General features: G+C 42.0%; 1 protein-coding gene across 1 annotated transcript in view; it reads left to right on the top strand.

The window, feature by feature from the left end:
* Mtap (methylthioadenosine phosphorylase) overlaps positions 1-20,761 on the top strand; it is a 37,697-nt gene that overhangs the window by 10,285 nt on the left and 6,651 nt on the right. Inside the window, exons 2-6 of the mRNA XM_008828933.3 lie at positions 104-190; positions 1,396-1,454; positions 3,282-3,449; positions 15,144-15,246; positions 18,355-18,594. Coding sequence (XP_008827155.1) covers positions 104-190; positions 1,396-1,454; positions 3,282-3,449; positions 15,144-15,246; positions 18,355-18,594 — 657 coding nt within the window. The remainder of the gene's footprint in view (positions 1-103; positions 191-1,395; positions 1,455-3,281; positions 3,450-15,143; positions 15,247-18,354; positions 18,595-20,761) is intronic.

Genomic DNA, 20,761 nt, shown 5'->3' on the forward strand with positions numbered 1-20,761 from the left:
TTGGGAGGAATGAAGAACAACCTGGGTATATATAGGCTTGAACTAAGCGTTTTGTTCAAATGAAGCATGATTCAATATGAACTTCCCTCCTTTTCTCCCTTAGATTGGAATTATTGGTGGAACAGGCTTGGATGATCCAGAAATTTTAGAAGGAAGAACTGAAAAATATGTGGATACCCCGTTTGGCAAGGTAACTGAGAGAGACACAGTGACTTTGAATTGCTTCTTACTGACTTGAATTTTAAGTTAGCAACAGTTGGTTTAGTTTGGCAGCCTAGAGATGTCTGGTCCATGTCATCAAAAGCCACATCATCAAATAATGCAATCTGATACACTCTTACGGACACCTTCTCACCTGATGAAACCTAGTGAGCAATCCTGCCACTAGGTTCCATCAGCTGAGAAGGTGTCCTTAAGAGTGTATCAGATTGCATTATTTGGATGACATGGTTTTCGAATGCACAAGTAGCTTCTCAATTTGTGTTGCTAGAAGTTAGGACTCATTTCAAACAGTGACTTCAAATCTGTTTCTGATTTAGAGGTTGGGTCAGACCACAGTAATTTAGCAAATAGGCTGATGACTAATAGGATGAAGAATCATTACAAAGTGGCATTTTCTGGGTGAGCCTGGCCCGGAGGAGGAGTACTGGGTATCCCGAACACAGTTAGGTTAGTAGAATTGGATAGGACAGGCTCCTTGTTCTCTGCCTCGGCCAAGGTTAGGTACCTACATACTCCCAATTCTACATTACCACTTCCAAGCATTGTAGGTCAGCCCTGGTCCTCTTAGGAGCATCCTGCATTCCAGCCAGGCCCTTCTTTCCAACATAGTTCATAGATTGACCTTGTGTCTTCCAAGTCCTGTTCTCATCTTGGCCTTCTTAGCCTCATGCTTTCTTAACTGCCTTCTTTCTCAGGACCTTTCCCTACATCACCTCAAATCATCCCTTGACCTTCTTAGGCTTGGATGACACAGGCAGACTGTTCCACCACTGAGGGGTCCTGCCTCACAGTGGCCTCCTAACCTTTCAACCTTTCACTCTCACACCTATTCTTGAACCTTCCAAACACCCTTGGCACATCCAAATTGGATTAGTATACCATCAGAGCCCCCTGGGGCTTGCTACAAATAGACCTTATAAATGGCATGCACCGCCCCCCCCCACAACCTTCAAAGCTTGCTGAGTCTATGCCAGTGGAGAGCTCAATAGATAGATATTTATGGATGACTCTGTTGATCAGTAAATGTCTAGATTCCTTTCTTTAAGGTGTATATTCAGACTCCAGATTTCCACCAATCTGCTGTGGCTTAACAATTCAAATGACAGCTTTTTAAGAAATGTTTATACATATGTTTTAAATCACTGAGTTGTAACCATTTTTTATTGCTTGCAGCCATCTGATGCCTTAATTTTGGGGAAGATAAAAAATGTTGATTGTGTCCTCCTTGCAAGGTAAAATATTTAAGATTTCTGAATATCACTTCTAAATTTAACTTAAAATGTGGAAAAAGTAATGATGAGGTATGAGTTCTTTTGTGTTTGTAGAGCAAAACTATTTCAGTTACTTTTAAGTATTCAGTTCAAAAACAGGTAAATAAATACCTGTTGAGCAGGTTATAAACAAGCTCGCCAAGCTTGTTTCTGATTTCTGCATTATCATGTACAAAAGAAATTTGACCTTGAAAAAGCCATTCTGTGATAGAACATTACATGTTTTAGGCTTCTATCAAATATTGTTTATATATATATATATATAAGAATGTCATGTAACAAATGTGAATTTTTAATTTTAGAAATTGAGTTTTCACAACTATTAACTGGAGTTTCTCTCTGCTTGTGGGTATGGCTTATGTGTTTCAAGTACTCAAAGAATTTTTACCAAACACATTTGTCCAATAGATTGAACTCCTTACATGATGGATACCAGTGAGAAAGACAGACACAGGCATCACTTTGGGCTGGATTGTAGTTACAAAGGTGGACACCAAAGGGGCATACATAGTTTGAGGTTCTGAGAGGTGCTATAAGTTGGAAAAATAAGCTCATTAGTTAGATGTGACTTAGATAGAGTGGTTAGAGTAGGTATCTCCTGACCTTGGAGGTGAGATCTAAAAAGGGTCAAGGGCCTGAGCAGCACTGAGCATGGCAGAACAGTAGAAAGGCAAGTGAGCCCTGGTCAGGAAGGCCTGAATATGAATCAACAGAGGGTAATTTCTCACAGTTCTGCCAGCAAGAAGTCTGAAATCAAGGGAGTGGGCCGCTGATCCTCAGAGGGTCATGAGGGAATCTCAGGCCTCTGGATGGCCACTTGCTGTCTGTACATGTCTGTGTCTCAATTTCTCCATCTAATAAAGGTAACACTTGTTACATTAGAACCCACCCTCCCCTCTCCATTTTAATTACCTTTATAAAAATCCTATCTCCAACTATGGTACACACCTTTAATCACAGCACTGGGAGGTAGAGGCAGGTGAATCTCTGTAAGATCAAAGCCAGCCTGGTCTTCATAGTGAATTCTAGCTGGAGCTACAGGGAGACCCTGTATCAAAAAGCAAAAAAACACCTATCTCTAAGCTAAGAGTTTTGGTGAAACAGTCCATCCTATAACAATGGCCATGAAAGAGCTGATCAAAGCACATTCTTGTCATCCTAAAGCACTGGGAATTCTCATAGATTAAACATGTTTATATTTACTTGGATGATGAGGCAGAAAGGACTCACTTGGTTTCTTTGTCTCATTGGCACGTCTTGTTTTCTGTGTAATGGCAGAGGTGAGACCAGATGCCTCACTCTGGGATGTTTTCACATTCCACAGAATAGACACAGTATATCTTCAAGAGTGTGACTTGCCTATTCTTAATAAGAGAATGAATCTATGGAATATGACTGCATTTTAACATTAACTATTCTGTACTTATTATAGGCTAGTTATTAACTGACCTTAAAAGTGATGGTGGGGGCCGCTGGAGAGATGGCTCAGCGGTTAAGAACACTGACTGTTCTTGCAGAAGACCCGGGTTGGAATCCCAGCACCCACGTGGCAGTTAACAACTGTCTGTAACACCAGTTCCAGGGGATCCGACATCCTCTTCTGTACTCCATGGGCATTACATGACATGGGTGCATTTACCAACATGCAGGCATAACACTCATATATATAAAATAAAAATAATAAATTTCTTTAAAAAGGTATTGGTGGGTAAAGCTATGCATTAGTTTTCTTTTGTAATGAATAAAACGCCCTGATCACTTGTCTGTCATTCCACTCTCCTTCCTCAGACATGGGAGGCTGCATACCATCATGCCTTCAAAAGTTAACTACCAGGCAAATATCTGGGCTTTGAAGGAGGAAGGTTGTACACATGTCATAGTGACCACAGCCTGTGGGTCCTTGAGGGAGGAGATCCAGCCTGGCGACATTGTCATTGTGGATCAGTTTATTGACAGGTAAGCAGTCACTTCAAATGCATTGGCCTTGTAGCTGGCTGACTTAGGTGCACGATGTGTGAGAAATGGGGAGAAGAGGGGAGCAGAACAGACTTGCTTTAAGCTTTTCATTGAAGAGTTTTATTTTTTTAATTTAACTGACAAATAGTAATTATATATTGATGGATAAATTTTATTTATCCTCACATTGTCAATTTTGGTTAGATCATTTTATATATATATATAGTCACACCATGCTGTACAATAGATTTCAAAAGCTTACTGCTCCATTTAACTGAAGCTTAATGTCCTTTAACCAATATCTCCCAAGCTTCTGGTAAACATCATTTTATCTTCTTCTGCATCTGACTTTTTAGATTTCACATGTGAATTCATGTTGTCTTTCTTAGTTCACTTAACAAAGATGTCCTCTAGTTTCAAAGAATATAATTTATTATCAGGTCTCCACTTCTATATTGCTTACATGTCACTGATTAAAATTTTAAATACTAAATTTGTGTCCACAAAGTTTTATTCAGGTCAGAGTTGGTTTCCTGAGCTATCCTGGCTCTCGGGGGTAACACATTGGGACTTGAAGGTATGAATGAAGGGACTTCGGATATGCCCAGCAGTAGAAAGACAGAGCAGGGCCCCTCTTAAGGTGCGCACCATTGCAGTACCTGTGACCAAGCTGAGTGCTGAAGACTTGGAGTACCAGCTTGCTGTGCAGATGTCCTCATCACACTGTAGTTTATGCTGGATTCTATGCCTTGGCGCTCCTAGACCTTTTCCTGTGCAGCTGCACTTGGGCTCCCTGTTTCCTTTACAGTTACAAAATTCAGTATTTCAGAGCATCACAAGGTCCCTGACTCTGCTATTGCACTGCAATGCCTTTCTACACCGCACCTCTCTGCTCAGTTACATGCCTATTTCTTGGTTTCAATCCTGTCGAAATGCTGGGAAGTATCTTTAATAGCTACTTTCCCATCTCTGAATGCTTTTATTGTGAATGTAGTATGTTGGCTGAAGAGTCTAGCAGCAAACATCAGGGAATATAATGTCCCATGAAATCTCAGTTCTCTTACGGTTTATAGCAGTGATTAGAAATTTAGATATATTAAGTTTAATAAGACTTTCTTGTGTACTTTTTAATGTGACCATTTGAAATTTGAAAATTAAATGTATAGTTCACATCATATTTCTATGAGTCTGCCTCTTGGGAATGAAACTTGAGAAGTCCTTGGCTGGGGCTGGTAAGATGGCTCAGGAGGTAGAAATGCTTGCCACACAGGCCTACTGACTGGCGTTTAATCCCTGGATCCCATGTAAAGGTGAAAGAAAACTGCAAAGTTGTTCTCTGACCTCCACATGTGTGCATTCCATGCATGTACCTGCACTCAAACACACATATTTTACATACACATAGTACTAATCAACAAAAATCCTTGGTTGAGCCATGAGGCCTCCAGTTAACCAGGCTTGCTCGTATGAAATTTGAATATCTTCTAGAAGGGAATCCAATGAGCAGATGGTGACTGTGCAGTTGTTAGCCTGAGGCTCCCACAACTACACCCACAGCCTCAGTTTGTTTACCAGAACCTCAGCCTGAACAGCCACCCAGTGGATTCTCATGCTGTAGGGTGTGGGCAGGAGCTCAGAACTCAGGGCAAGGAAAGAGTCAGGAAACCCAAAATGGGAAATGAGAACACAGCGTGTTTCTTTGTTGAAGTTCTAGAGTAAGACACACTTTGCTTTCTACAGGCCCCCTACTGACAAATGAAGAATGATTGTGTCCCCTTTAAATGCCTGAGGCATTTCCTTGCATGCCTGCAACAGCACCAGGATGAATTACACAGCCCAAACACTCAGGACGCACTCTAGCTGGCATGTTTCCTGCTTCCTCCAGCAGGGTCACACTCAGGACTCCCCTTTTCTCAGTCCAGATGTTTGACTCTTTATTAGTTGGATGGGGGTGTAAAGAATGACGTTTTCTGAGAAGCTCCTAGCCTATAGATCTCTTTCAAGCACTCTATGTTTTATTACAGTGGAATTCTAATGTGTCTCAAAAGGACTCAAATCAGAGTCATTTTTAAATCTTACCGCCCTGTAAGGTGTTCATGGCACAGCTCTTGTGAGACATTCTTCATATACCAAAGATTGGAACTAAGGATTCATACCATTCATATTGAAAACCCATGAGTTTTGTCCTCAATAGATTTCCTTGGTGATTTAAGAAGCATAATTACACTTCTTCCTGCTGTCTTGGGTTTGATAGATCCATTTCTTCTACCTTGTAGAAAGTGTCCAGTGTCAGAGCCACAAGTCATTAGACTGTTGAAATAGAGCCGAATTCAAGCTGCGATGTGCTTGCTTTCTTCCTCCCTCCCTCCCTCCCTTCCTTCTTTTTTAACATAAGACCATTTAATTACATTAGTTTCCCTTGAACCCATCAAAGACATTTAATGATTGTTTTTGTTGGCAGAAGACTTCCACTAATAATTCCATGATTTCTTGCCAGACCTCTTCTGATTGGCCTCCCTGGAGCTAGCCTTCTGGTTTTTAGTGTCTGCTCTAACCATCCCCAGCTTCTCATTTATAATTGTTATATATATTTTCTGTATATTGCATTTTTAGGGAATTGATCAAGAAAATCAGGACTCTGTATACAATATTCTTAGCCTCTCGTGTGAAGGGTTGCGTAGCCGATCGCACTAGGCTGGTGGTCTTCAGCACATACATCATTCTTTTTCTTGGTAGTGATTCGGCAGTCTGTTTGAATAGGGAAAAGAATTGGACCTTTTATTTGCCCTAAGAAAATCTTGTCAGGCATTTCTATTTTAGAAGAATCTTACAAGAGTACACAAGATATATAATTTAGCGATTGTCTTCTTTGGTATGTCATCTTGTATGTATGGGGTGAATTTAGCTTTCATTCTGTCAAAGCAGCATGCTTTGTATGGGGAGAGTAGACTTCACAGAGCTCCGCTCCTAGGACTCTGACTTTGCTGGGTGAATAAAGTCGGCTCAGCTGCCCTCAGGGCTCCCTTGGGATTTACATTTCCTTTTCATCTTGGTATATTCTGATCTTCAGTGCCGCTTTGGCACCCATAGTTCAGAGAACAGTTGCATAAACCACTGAGTTATTGCTCACATAACATGGACTGAGTTATTGTTGGTATATTCTACAGCGCCTTCCTCTCCAGGTGGTAGCAGTTCTTTTTAAAAAGTGCTTTGAAGATGAAGACACTTCCTTCCAGCCCAGCAAGATTATGATAGGCATTTTATGAAGCCAGATGCTTGTGATACCTTCTTCCTGCCTGTGGCTTGGCAAGGGACTTGTATAACCTACCCTGGTTCTAAGAGAAGACTTGGAGAAATTTTGAAGGATGATTATACATTTGTGTGGCTTCCCCTGAGAACTTGCCTGGCTTTTCCTCAACGGCCGCGATCATCAAGGCATGATGTATTTTGTTGTCTCTTCTTGTGTTTTCTGCAGCACTTTCCCTCCCTGTTCTAACCTGATTATTGTTAGATACTGTCACAGATTCTTTTGTTTGGGTAGAAGAACTGTGGTGGGGCCATGCCATGCAAGAGGGGCAGTGACTTCCATCTATTTCTGTGCATATCCTTTCTCCTCGGTACCATCAATCTTGGTTACTTTCAGTATTCAGTTCATCATGATAGAACAATTGGAACTGTAAACTCTTTGGAAAGTTCTTTATATTATGCTTTTTTTTAAAAAAAATCAAATTAGTAGGACCCACATCTATGACTCAAAATGTGTCAGAATGAAACAAGCATACCTGTAAGGAGAAAAATGAGCTTTATTTTTTTAATGGTAGGTTTTATCAGGAATGTTTTGTAGAGAAGGATTTTGTTGTTGTACAATGGAAAATCACCACCAGAAAAATGAACATTAAAAAGGTATGATTCCCAGTGCCAAGTGGTTTCTTTAGAGTGTGGTTCACTGTTGGCACAGAGCACCTCCAGACCCTGATTGGGCACTGCAGAAAGAAGGTAATGGGAGGGCTGCCAGCTGAGCGTTGAGGATGTCCAAATGTTCTCATGGCTCTGCCTTCAAATTCCTTTGTCACTCGGTGCCCTCATCTGCTAATGAGGGTACTGGGTTGACTCCTAAGAATTGGGGTACCCCCCCCAGAAGATTATTTCTTTCAATTCATCTCTTGCAGGAAGAATTAGGAGAGCTCTGGGTTCACTTTTGTGATGCATTCTGACTCATCAGGAAAGTCCCGCAGAAAACACAGGCTGAGGGATGGATTATTGCCTGCTTATTTCCCCCTCCCAGAGACATAGCCCTGCCTTGGGCTTCCCCAATGAGGTCATCCTGTAGAGCAGTGGTCCTGTGGGAGTATGCTCTGGTAGCCAGGCCCATCTTCATCTTGGGTATAGATAGGTTCTGATGATTAGAAACAGATAAAGGTAATGAGCATTGTGGCTTACACCTGTAATCCCAGCCCTCAAGAGGCTGAGACAGGAGGATTGTGAGTTTGAGAGCATCCTGAGTTACATAGTCAGGCCCTGTCTCAAACAACAAAAAGAAATGGACTTCCATGATGAAGACTTGGGGGACCTTTGCATTGCTCTGTCCACCTCCCGTTAAAGGCGAGTACAGATGCTTCCGTATTCCTTGCCTGCCTTCCTCACTCTGAGCTGAGCATGTTGTCTTCAACTTTGTAGGGAAAATATATTATTGGGCATCACTCACTTGTCTCTCCTTTGCCAGTAACCTGCTTCCTGGTTCTTGTCGTCTTCCTTCCCTAGCTGATCTAGTAAGGTCAACAACCCCTCAGGAAAAGATTCATCCTCATGTTCTGTGGAACATAGTTCTGTTACTGCCACTTCACAGTGTGACCATGTGTTCTATCATTAAAACTAAACTACCCATTCTGAATTCCTGCTGAGTCCACAGTTAGATACTTGCTTACATGCTGTGTTCACCTCCGTAGTTTATTCTTCAGGAAACTTAGGTGCAGAAGTGCTATCACATGCTAACAGGTGGGCCCTGCGGGATTTGAACTCTGGGCCTTTAAGCCCGTCACCTCAGCTGCTCCTTATCTATGTGCCTCCTGCTGTGCTGTCCCCAGTCAGATCCACAGTGGCTAGTGAGTATATGGCAAGGTCCCGGGACACCTCAGCTTTTGTAATGCACTCGTTTCCCTTGCTTGTCTCCTGGCCCCACACTTACTAGTAGCGTGGCTAGTGGAACCTTCTCAGTGATCCTTGCTGGAAACATCTGTCACGTTTCTGTAAGTCTCCATATCACAACATCTTGTCGCCATGCTTGAGAACACCCTCTCTCCTTCACCCTTTCTAAAGACTCTTCCCCTTCTCTGCTTGACCCTCACTACAGCTCTTTTTCATACTTCTTCCTGGAAATGTGACATAAAACAAAAAGGCAGTGACAGTACTACCCTCAGAAATGTTCTCAGAACAGTGACCAGCATTAGCTTAGCCCAGGGGGGAATGATGTCCTTATTAGATGTTCACACTGAAGACCTCAGCCCTTCCTGTAATTTGGTGTAACTTGTGCCACTTTCTCCCATCTTTGGTGTTGGGGACCCTTGAAATGTGCTCAGATTCTAGCCACCTTTGTAGAAGTGCTTTCTTCCATGGGTTTTATGTGTAGACACGCAAAATCCCACTTACTTTGCTCCCCTACAGGGGAATGTTGCTGGTTATTATCTGACCACATCTGGTCTTCTGAGCAAGAAGTCATATTATATCTCTGGAAATTCCAAAGTGAATGAAAGTGTTGCATGCCTACGTCATGTCCAAATCTGCTAAGCCCTGGAAATGACTTAAATATACATATGGCTGGTGGAAGTACTTAGGACCTTTGAAAAAGAATCTGACCCATTAAGAAAATTTGAAATGCCAACCATCCTTTTTCCACTTTTACAATTTGCAATTCTAAGCCTAAAACCATCAAGTGGTAGTTTCTACATACCAAGATGTATAGCTATTTATTGTTTCTTGGGTGATCTACGTGGGGTACAGCCTGATAAGGCCACCTCCACTGATACCTGGAGCAATGCCTAGGACCTTTGGGAAGCAGTAACAGCCTTAGTAAATGTTTTCTGTAGCCTTTACTTTGTTCCTTACTGCATCTCACACTTCCTTAGCATCCCTGTTTACAACAGCCACTGTCAGAGCTTTATAGCCTGAAGGCCTGTCTGACCAGCAAATTTCTGTATTGGAATATTAACACTTAAGGTGATATCAGGATGAAATCTCCTGATTTCAGGTTTGTATCATTATCCATATCACAGTTAGAATCTTTGTTCTTCATACTGTTGCTCCGTGTACTGTTTAGATACATGTAGGATAGTGGAAAATGGGGGATGACACCTCTTGATTGAACAGTCTCATCACTGAGATGAGAGTCCATTGGTTGTTATTTCTTTTGGCATTATAATCAATTAGGGTACTCCTGAGATTGGAGTAGTAGGGTGATTGTAATGATATTGTTCCAAAGTTTTAATTTCTCAGTTCTTCTGGTTAAAGAGCAGGTGCAGTCATTTAATAATCTGTTGCTGTTCGTGTCAGAATTCCCTCCTAGCTCAGCTCAGTATTAATTATTGGAGATCTTTTTAATAAGACTGAAATCCCTTCCCCCAAACCACCCTTCTTGGGAATGTACCCATGTTGCTTTGCCAGCAAGTCAACTGACTTATGAGCCCACCTGCTGGGGCTTGCTGTAGACTGAGGCCATGTTCAGAAACCACCCGGAGGTGGTTTTATGTTTGCTGGAGAACAGATGGTTTTCTTCGACATGTTTGCAGTTCCACATTTCTTCAAGGGAGAAGTGTTAACTAAGGAGTAGCTGCATTCAGGTTAATTCAGGGGTCTCTCTTTAAGAAGCAGCCTACTAGTCAGCTTTTCTCCTGTTCTGTATCTGAAAGTGCCCAGTGTTCTCTCCCTGACTACCTTGAACTGATAACTCTTGCCAAGGCAAGCATATTTGTCCCCTTCACTCTTTCAGAGAGGTATTTTATTTGTTTGTGCATTAACTTTTTTTAGCACCTGTGTTGTTTAGTTTTAGCTGTCAGCTTGACACAACCTAGAAGAGAGCCTTATTGAGGAATTAGCTAGATAGAACCGGTTGGCCTGTGAGTATGTTTATGGCAGATTGTCTTGATTATTAATGAGGTAGGAAAACCTAGCCCAGTTGGGACACCACCATTCCCTAGGCAGGGGCTGTGAACATTAGTGAAGAAGAAAAAGCTAGCTGAAAGCAAGCAAGCAGGTGAGCATGCCACCATTCATTCTCTGCTCTTGACTGTGGATGTGACCTGCCACTACGGCTTCTCCATGGTGATGGGCAATCACCTGGAATTGTGAGCTAAAATAAACCCTTTCTCTCCTAAGTTACTTTTTTGTCAGGGTATTTTGTCACCGTAACAGAAATGAAACTAGACCAGCACGTAGCCCTACTTGGCAGCCTCACGTAGTTTTGGAGGTTTCCTTGTTTTGGGGCCCATCAAAGTTCAGGCTCCCATGTTGACAGAAGATCAAAATCAGAGTTTCCATGAGCAGCACTTAGCAGTACCACCACTTGTACTATGTTATTTCATTCTGTCCTCACATGGACCATATGAGCTAAGTGGTTTATTCCCCTATTAATGTAGGAAGCTGATAGAGCAGAAATGCAAAGAGATCAGAGTGACTTTCCCAGAGGCATACAGCCAGTGAGTGCCAGTCAGTCCCTGAAATCCCCGTTTTACGGTGGATCCCAGAAGCAAATAGGGAGGTAAAATTAGTCTCTTTGCCTTGCTAGAAGGCTAGAGTAGGTGTCAGACTTTACTGCTGTAGAAACCATAACTGGGTTAATCTTATCCCTCCAGCTATACAAATGTGTGTATCAGCTTCCTATTGCTGCTGTGATAAATTAGCACAAATTTAGGGGCTTAACACAAATTTTTTATCCTTTGGTTAGTAGTTTAACATGTGTCTCACTGGGCTTGAAAAGGAAAAAACTTGGGGTTGGAGAGATGACTCAGTTGTTAAGAGCATTGGTTACTCTTGCAGTGGACCCATGTTTGGTTCCCAGCACCCACATATTGGCTAACAACTTTCTGTAATCCCAGTTCTAGGAGATCTAATGCCCTCTTCTGGCCTCCATAAGCATTGCATAGGCAGGTACACTTACATACATGCAGGCAAAACACTCAGACACACACACAAAAAAATAAATTAGTTTTCTTTTAAGTTGTTGGCAGGGCCCCATTCCTCACTGGAGACTTAAGGTCAAGTTCATTTCCTGGTGCTTTGTCCCTGCGTTCCTTGGCTCATGGCCCTCATCTAGGTTCTGAGCCGCCAGCAATGATAGAGGACATTCTTATCACTCTAGCATCAACCCATCTGCCTCTTACAGACTGAATAGCCACTGAACAACAGAATTTCTCAGTAAGAAAACTGAGAAGTACAAAAGATGTTGCCAGCAGATCTGATGTCTGGTGGGGGCTGACTTTCTTGGCACCTTTTGCTCTCTAGATCCTCTGTTGTGTGGACACTAGTACCAATCATGAGGACATTTTTGGCTTCTTGTGACACCCACTGATAGCTTCCTGATAATTGTTACTTTAAGGGTTAGGATTTCAACATTTAAATCTGAGGACCATCTAAAGAGTGGAGTCGTGAGGGCTTTCCTTGAAGTTCATTAGGGAAAAAATTAGGGGATGTTAAGTAGCTTATAGACACATAGTTGATTTTTTTTTTTTTTTTAATGTGCTTTTTCAAACTAAGAAGCCCTGCCCATATCACTCAAACAGCAATTGAGCTACACAGTTGAGAACTGCATTTGTGAATCTAGACAAGCTGCTTTGCTGGGAAACAGGAAGTGAACTTTCAGGCCTAGGTAATAGCCTCCCCTCATAGGCTGTGCCTGGCAGATTAACCCAGGCTTTTGGCTGAGTTCTAGATTCAGTTTCTCTTGACAAAGATCCGCAGAGGAGGCCAGGTATTCTTCAGTTTATGCACATTTCTTTATAGGATTGGGAGGGGGGAAATCCCCTTTTCTCAGCTGTGCCTGTAAATCCTCTTGCTCTTAGAATTTCATTCAGCATAAACAATGCCTCATCAGTTTATGCTGTGTAGGTGTTGCTATTTATAACAATTTAGGTTTCGATCATTAACCAATGATTAACCGTTTCAACCTGAACAGGTTGACACTTAAGTTAATGGTGCAGAAACACAAGTAGTTGGGCAGGCTGTGAAGAGGCACTTTGTACCCACCCTTCCAGCATCTTAATCGGGTAGCAATGCATATTATACTGTTTCTCTTCATCTCTCCCCTGGGGCCCCTTGCAGAGTAGGGTGCTCTGAGCCCTCAGCCTGGTGCTGATTCTCAGCTGTCTCTGCTGTTTGTTATCAGGCCATCATAGTTGCCTCATTTTTCCTTACAGTTTTGTAAATGAGGGATAAACTTTTATGATTTCAAAATGGAGAATCAAAAAGATACAAAATGTGTTATATATTTGCTATGTAGCTAGTAATTAGCTGCCTGTGTTTTAAGAGAGAAGATATAAAATGTTCTACGTAAAAGAAGGAACTGAGTTTGAGACCAGCCTGGTGTACATTATGAGTTCCAGGCTAGGTGGAGCTACGGGGACAGCCTGTCTCAAAAAGACCAAAAAAAAAAAGAAAAGAAGGAACTAATCAGACTGGTCAACAAATGTCAAATGTACGGAAAGTAAAACAAAGTCCAGTATGTGTTTGTGTGTTTGCCACAAAGCAGAGGTGTGGGGAGACAGAAGCAGTAGGCAGATTTATCAGGGGGTGTTCTGTAGGGGCACCTGTTACAAGGCTTTCATAATCCAGTTGCAAGTGGGGACATTGCTACTGTCTGACTCACAGAAGGACTGAAACCAAGTGACAGAGGTGATAACATGGTACCATTTTGTTTGTCAGTCTTTGAGAGAAAAGCCTGTTGACATGGGCTGGACCTGTTATTTGACCTATTCTTCACCCCTAGCTGGATTTGCTGTGGGGTTAACTTGGACTTTCCCTTCTTTTCATTCCTGACAAGAAACGGTCAGGAATTGCAGAGAGAAGCTTCTTGTTCTTCCACAGCACTGAGGCCCCACCTCCACAGAGGTGACTCCAGTGCCAGCTCCTGTCACTGAGGGTTGGTCAGTAGACATACTGCCTGTGTAAATGGAACCAGCAAAAGGGTTTTTTTCTCCATTCTGTCCCTGCTGCCACCACTGGAAGAGGAAGGACATCTGATTCTCCTTTTGTGCTCTGTCAGCTTTCCATGTCCCCTGCCTCCTTCATCTGCTGCTTTGGAAAGATGGGGGACTGTCTTTCTTGAATTACTCAGTGGTTCAAGTTTAGAAAAAGAAAGTAGTTTGCAGTTTGTTCTGAAAACTCCTGGAAAGAAATTGTGTGAGTTGGCAGTGGATTGATTTTAGCCTGTCTTTTGTGGATTCAGAAATGTTTTGCCAAAAATGTGAGCTTAAAAACTAGCCGGGTGTGGTAGTGTGCGTACCTTTAATCCCAGCACTCAGGAGGCAGAGGCAGATGGATGTCTGAGATCCAGGCCAGCTGGGGCTACAAGGAGACCCTGTGTCTAAAAAACAAAGTAAAACAAAAACCCTTCAGAACCAGTAGTTAGGGATACAGAACAGAAAGCTAAGCAGGGCATCAAGGAGACAGGTTCCCTGTGGAGCAGAGCAATTAGCTGTTCTCATCAATGGAGCAGTGGCCTGGAAAAATACAACTAGAGTTGAGGGCAGGAATTATTTTCAATTTAGAGACATGGCAGTCAAATGTAAGGTAAGAACCTTTATGGCCCATGAAGCAAAGCAACTGTTTAAAAAGAGATATTGGTTTTAAGGTTTGACGTTGTTGTTTTAAGGGTTTTTTTGTTCATTTTATTTTGGTTTTTTGGTCTTTTTGAGACAGGGTCTCCTACCTGTAGCCCCAGCTGCCCTGGAACTCACTGTGTAGACCAGACTGGCCTCGAACTCACAGAGATCCACCTGCCTCTGCCTCCAGAGTGCTGGGATTAAAGGCGTGTGCCACCATGCACTAATGGCTGAACAGTTAGGAGCACTGGCTGGTTTTGCAGAGGACCTGGGTTTGGTTCTCAGTATCCACATGGTGACTAACAACTATCAGTAATTCCAGTTTCAGGGGAATCCCCTTTTCTGGCCTCTTTAGGCATTACATGCATGTGGTATACTTAGCTATATGCAGGCAAAACACTCATACACATAAAATAAAAATAAATAAATTATATTTTTTAAAGATTTTAGGGAGATTTGGGTATGGTCTTTGTCAAAGCCTGCAATTTACGAACATGAGAAAGCTCACAAACAAGTCAGATAAAATTTGAGGAATTAGTAAATCTGGGCAATGTCATACTGCATTCACTCTGTAGTCTATGTCTGTGACCATGAAATGTTCTCAGAATGACTCCCTGGGAGTTGACCTGTCCTCGTGAAACTCATGATGAGTTGTACTTACAGTCTCAAATGGTTACACTTTAGTTCCTGCTTAAAAGCCTGTTGCCACTGGCCTGGAGCAGGAAGAGCCAGGTACCATCCTGAAGATGCTTTAGAACAATTACCTTCCTTTTATCCACAGCTGTTGGTCATGGTGTAACCTAGCCACAGAGGATTCATAGCCCTCAGGATGGCAATGCTGCTTTAACAACAACAAAAACACACTCTTTCATTTTATTTTTTGTAGGACATCCCTAAGGCCTCAGACCTTCTATGATGGAAGTCATTCCAGTGCCAGAGGAGTGTGCCATATCCCAATGGCTGAGCCGTTTTGTCCCAAAACAAGAGAGGTTTGTGGTCTTTCTGGAAGACGTAACAGTAGGGTATGAGGACCTAGTGCAGGATTTGTACATACTTCAGTTGAGAACATGGTTCCTCCTCCTCCCTCAGATTTTTTCTATTTTATTTATCTTTTCAATGTACTTTTAATTGAATTTGTGTGCATTTCCTACAATATATCTTAATCATATTTAGGCTACCTCCGCACCTACACCCCCTCCATAGTCTCCCCATAGAATTTCATGCACTCTGTCAAATATGTTAAGGCCTACTGAGTCATGTTATTGTTTTTTTATTTTGTACATGTCTTACCTGCATGTTTATAATGCCTGTGGAGGCCAGAAGAGAGTGTCAGGTCCCCTGGAACTGGAATTACAGACAGTTGCCTCGTGTCATGTCGCTGCTGGGAACCAAACCCTGGTCCTCTGCAAGAGCAGCCAAGTACTCTTAACTGATGAGCCATCTCTCCAGCCCCTCCCTCAGATTTATTTTTGATATAATCATTATGTGAAGAATTGTTTCCTGTTGCTAATAGTACGTCTACTCTTAGTTGCTCTAAGCAGAAGCACTTGGAACTACAGCCTACCTTTTGATAATTTTCTATTTTGCTCCTCGTATTTGCCTTTTAACCTAGTATAAGAATATAGTGTATTAGTCAAGATACAGTGTCTGGAGCCAGATTGCTGTGGATAAAGTCTGTTTTTAACTTAATTGCTGTGTTATTGGGGCGACTTTAATGTCTCTGAGCTTCAGTGGTCTCTATTGTAAAATGAAGATAGTGATGGCGTGTCCCTCCTAGGACTGTGAAAGTCCTGAAAGAGGCATTACTTACAAAGTACCTTGAACGTGCCTGTCAGGTATAGAACACCCAATGACTGGTGACTGCCTTTATAAATTAAATTATCATTGATCATCAAAGATAGTCAGACTGGCACTACTGCCTTTGAATTTTTCCACTGTTGTACAGCCTTTTCCCAGCATTGCAGCAGTGTCCCAGCAGCGCTGTCAGCCACATGGGGGCCAAGGTGGGAAAAGGTGAACCTCCGCCTTAGTTCCCAGAGATAAAAAGATGCCCCCAAGTCTGAGATCCTCAGGCTTATAAATTAAGTGCAACTCAAAAGATCAGAAATACTGTCAGAGCTGCGTAGTACAAAGTATTGTCGAAATCAACCTAGAAGAGTAAACTGAATAATTGTCCATTTCAGTATGAGGCAGCTTGGAAAGAAATAAGCAATAGAGAGAATGTCTGTTACTGTGAAACCCAAGACTTGAAACCCAGAAGACAGTGGTATAAAATATTAGACGTGGTGCTGTAATGGTAATGGCCACCACTGAGGCCTTGAGGTAACTTCCAGTAACATAACTTAGCTTTCCTTGAAACCAAATGAATTTGGCCAAGCCAAAACATGAAGAGACAGAATGCTTGGAAAGACTGGGAAAAAAAAGGCAAAAAAGAATTACTGTCTCCTGATTACTACAAAAGATATTTTAAACTACTACTGTAGTAGATATTTTAAACTACTACTGTCCAAAAACGTGAAAATGTCAATGAATCTGCCACATGCTGATTATCACCTTCAATTACCAGGACCATGGTACCACTTTTATTCATGCCAGATCAGCAGAGTCCAGACACACGTCTTATATTTAGCCTGTCTGATGCAGCTGCTTATCTCATCTCTTTATGAAGACTGTGATCATTTCAGTAGTGCCATTGGGCTTACTCAAGGAAAGGAAGTGAGGTCATCTTAGCCTCGGAACTGAAGTTTGACCCTGTTGTTGGGGTTTTTCTTTTACCTTAAGATGGTATCTGTTTGTGGGAGTGCAGAGTGCTGGCTCATGTGGTACAGCTCCCAGGGTCTGTCATTGTGGCTGACCCACATCCATAAACCTCTATAAACCTCTGTTTCTCCTCACAGTTGTGTGTGGTTCATACTTCCCAGGGTGATAGTGAGGACTTAAATAGCACAGAGGCCCACAGCGGTTGTGAGCTTCCTTTACACATTTGTAGAAATCCTCTAAAGTTTAGCCAAGACATACAACTCTATTCTTGTGGCGGCGAGGGGGGGCGGTTACCACATGTACATGTGTGTACATGCGTATGGAAACCAAAGGACAACTTTACTGTCGTTCTTCAGATTTGTCTATCCAGTTTTCGGTTTTCTCACTTGGCCAGGAACTTGCAGAGTAGAATAAGCTTGATCTCAGCAAGCCCCAGGGATCCTTCTGTCTCCTCTCAGCACTGGGGTTACGGGCGTGCACTGCTGCCCCCAGCTTTTTACCTAGGTGCTAGGGATTGGAACTCCCATCATGGTTGTACAACAAGTACTTTACCCACTGAACCATCTCTCCAGTCACAGACTCTTTCCCCCTTTTTAATTAAAAGAGAGTGTTGAAGCATAGACTGAAAAAAAATAAACAGCCTGAACATATAATAGAATATATTACTAGTTAAAGTATTGGACACAATGATTAAACTGTTTAATGTTTCTAAAAGCCTGTGCATGGCCTTGCCAGTAAAAAAAAAATGTCCCGCTAAGGTTTTTTTTCTGGACTGAGGAAGGAATGCCCAGATAAGTTTTATTTCTGGGTAGAAATCAGGATGGTCATTCTCATCTCAGCATATGTCCTTGGAGGGGCAGTGAGCAAAAGAAAAATTATTTGCTGACAGAAAAAACATCACAAAAGACTGTAGATTATGTATGAATCTGAGCAATAAATATTAACTGTTCAATAGTTTGGAAAATGGAACTCAGGACAGCAGTTTGATGTGTAGGTTGCAAAGAGGTACCTTAGCTGAGCAAGTATGAGGGTTAAGAGCTAAGACTCAAGTCCTAATTCAAAGCCTAGCTTAGCTTCTAAAGTAAATGAGATTAAAGCATGGAAACAAATGCCAGGTGCATGGAGAAATCTCATTTGCTCTAATAGCTATGAGCTATATGTGCAATAGGTTGGGAGAACAGGGCTAGATAGACTCTTTCAATGGTTCAGGGTTCCTCTAAGGACACTTTAGTAAAAAGTCTACTGTAAGTAATTAACTTGCTAAACATCAGAGAAAAATAAAATCATGGACCACACATAGGTGTGAGAGTTTTGAGTTTGTGGTTCTTCTTTTCCAGGTCCTTATAGAGACAGCTAAGAAGCTAGGACTTCGGTGCCATTCAAAGGGAACGATAATCACAATTGAGGGGCCTCGTTTCAGCTCCCGGGCAGAAAGCTTCATATTCCGTACCTGGGGAGCAGATGTTATTAATATGACCACAGTTCCAGAAGTGGTGCTTGCTAAGGAGGTTGGCATTTGCTATGCAAGCATTGCCATGGCAACTGATTATGATTGCTGGAAGGAGCATGAAGAAGCAGTAAGTGGGGTTCTCCTCTGAGCATGTGTGGTCTGGATTTCTAAGATTTTATTGGGTTTTCCTGGATATTTTCTGTAGTTCCTATTGGAAGATCTTCAGTACGGAGGGGGAAAGACTTATTTGAGAGTCGAGACTGAAGAATTCATTGTAGCCATGTAAATATGTTGAGAATCATTGAGAATTGGGATTTCTTAGAAGGATAAAGAAGTATTTTGAGTATGATTTCCTTGTGCTGTGCTACTGCTCATGATGCTCATTTTCAAAGGGAAAGAAATCCTAAGAAAACTGTTATTTAACCATGGCTGACTAAACCTTGTGTTATTTAACCATGGCTGAATCACAGGAATGTGCTAGCAAATGCACATCTCTAAGGAGCCAGCATTCAGTTTGAGGAAGATGTTAAGCAAACCAGGGTAAGGAAGCAAAGGGTTATGAAGAAATAGTGTTGAGAGTTTCAGGAGCACTCATCTGATTGGCAGAACCAAATGTTTGCCGTCTACAAATGCTACTTGGAAGTGATAGAAAGAAGGGCAGGCTGAGGTGTGGTGGCACCATAATAGACCGTGCCAGGGATTGTAGATGGGAAGTCAGTAAGGGGTGTTAGATGGGGAAAACAGCAAGACACAGCTAGAACTTGAGAATCTGGAAGATTGAGGTCAGGCTTCCCAGAGAAAACATTTTCATTGTCAAAGACTTAAACATCTATGAAGCAGTCACCCTTCTTCCACAGTTATCAAATATGGTCATGTGTGCCTCTACCTACCTTGCCCTCCCCTGCCCCCATTTCAGAGTAAATATTTTCCTAAAGACCTCTCTTAATTCAAAACCTACAACAATACCACTGTTACACAAAGAAATGTGATACTACTGTGATGATCAAACCTCCTAACTGTTGGCCTTTCCCTTCCGTTTAAAAAATGTTTTTAAGCACTTTAATCAAGCCAAAATCTCGTATAAACCACATGTTGCATGTTGATAGCCCTCTTAATTCTTCCTCTCCTTCTTTCTCTTCCAGAACTGGGGACTGAACCTAGGGCTCTATCACTGAACTACATTCTTAGCTCTTTTTAACTTTTTTGAGTCGGGGTCTCACTAAGTCTTCCAGCCTGATTTGAACCTCCAGTCCTCCTGCCTCAGCCTCCTGAGTGGCTGGGATACTTACTTTCTACCTTTTTTTTCTTTCACTTATTTTAAAATAGAGAAAAGAAACAACAGTGAAAATTTTTTTGAAGAAAAAGTAAGTGTGCCCAAGCACATTTAGAGTTGACTGTTCTGGATTCTCACGGTCTAGGGGGAGCTCCTGTTTCATCATTCTGTCCACGTGTACATGCATGCGTTGGAGCATAAGTGAACCCCGTTATTTGGTTTTAGTGATAATGTAACACACTCTTGCCAAGTATTTGTAAGAGATTTTCAAGGCTGACTGTATCTGGCTTGGCAACTTTGTAAGCTAATTTAGCCCAGCCTCATGATATGGAGAAGCTATTCAGTTAATAGGAAACTTGAGCTCCTGCCACTTCCTGAAAACAGATTGCTTCCTGCCTGTAGTTTTCTGCTCAGTCTTAAAACATTTCCTCTACAGAATTAGAAAGGCATAAAGACAAATAATGTTAAATATCACAAGAAAAACACACAGAGTTAACCACTCAGCCACCCATGTGTGTCATTGTGCTTTAAATACATGTGCAGCCTGGCATGCATGGCAAGAAGGTTCTGGAGTTGCCTAAATTCATTCTCAGTTTACTTGACACCAGATAAGTTATTTAACCAGTATTCTATGGAATGAAGCAGGACATGGGGCAGAGGGGTGGGCATTCTTTAGTTACAATTCTGACCTTGGAAGATTACTAGGAGAATTGGTTCTTTTCTGTCACTATGATCAAAATACCTGACATAACAACTTAAAGGAGGGAAGGTTTATTCTGACTCATGATTTCAGAAGGTTCTATCCATTGTAGCAGGGAAGGCAGGACAGGAGCCTCTGTGTAGTGCTGCAGGAGCATGAGTGTATTAGTTACTTTTGTGTTGCTGTGACTAAAATACGTGACAGAAACTACTTAAGGGAGGAAAAGTTGATTCAGGTTCATGGTTTAGGTAGTTTTAGTTCCTTGTGGCGAGGAAGGCCACCACAGCAGTTCCTCACATCACAGCCAGGAAGCAAAGAGAG

The sequence above is a fragment of the Nannospalax galili genome, unplaced genomic scaffold (assembly GCF_000622305.1).
Source record: "Nannospalax galili isolate Female #2095 unplaced genomic scaffold, S.galili_v1.0 scaffold52, whole genome shotgun sequence".
NCBI lineage: Eukaryota > Metazoa > Chordata > Mammalia > Rodentia > Spalacidae > Nannospalax > Nannospalax galili.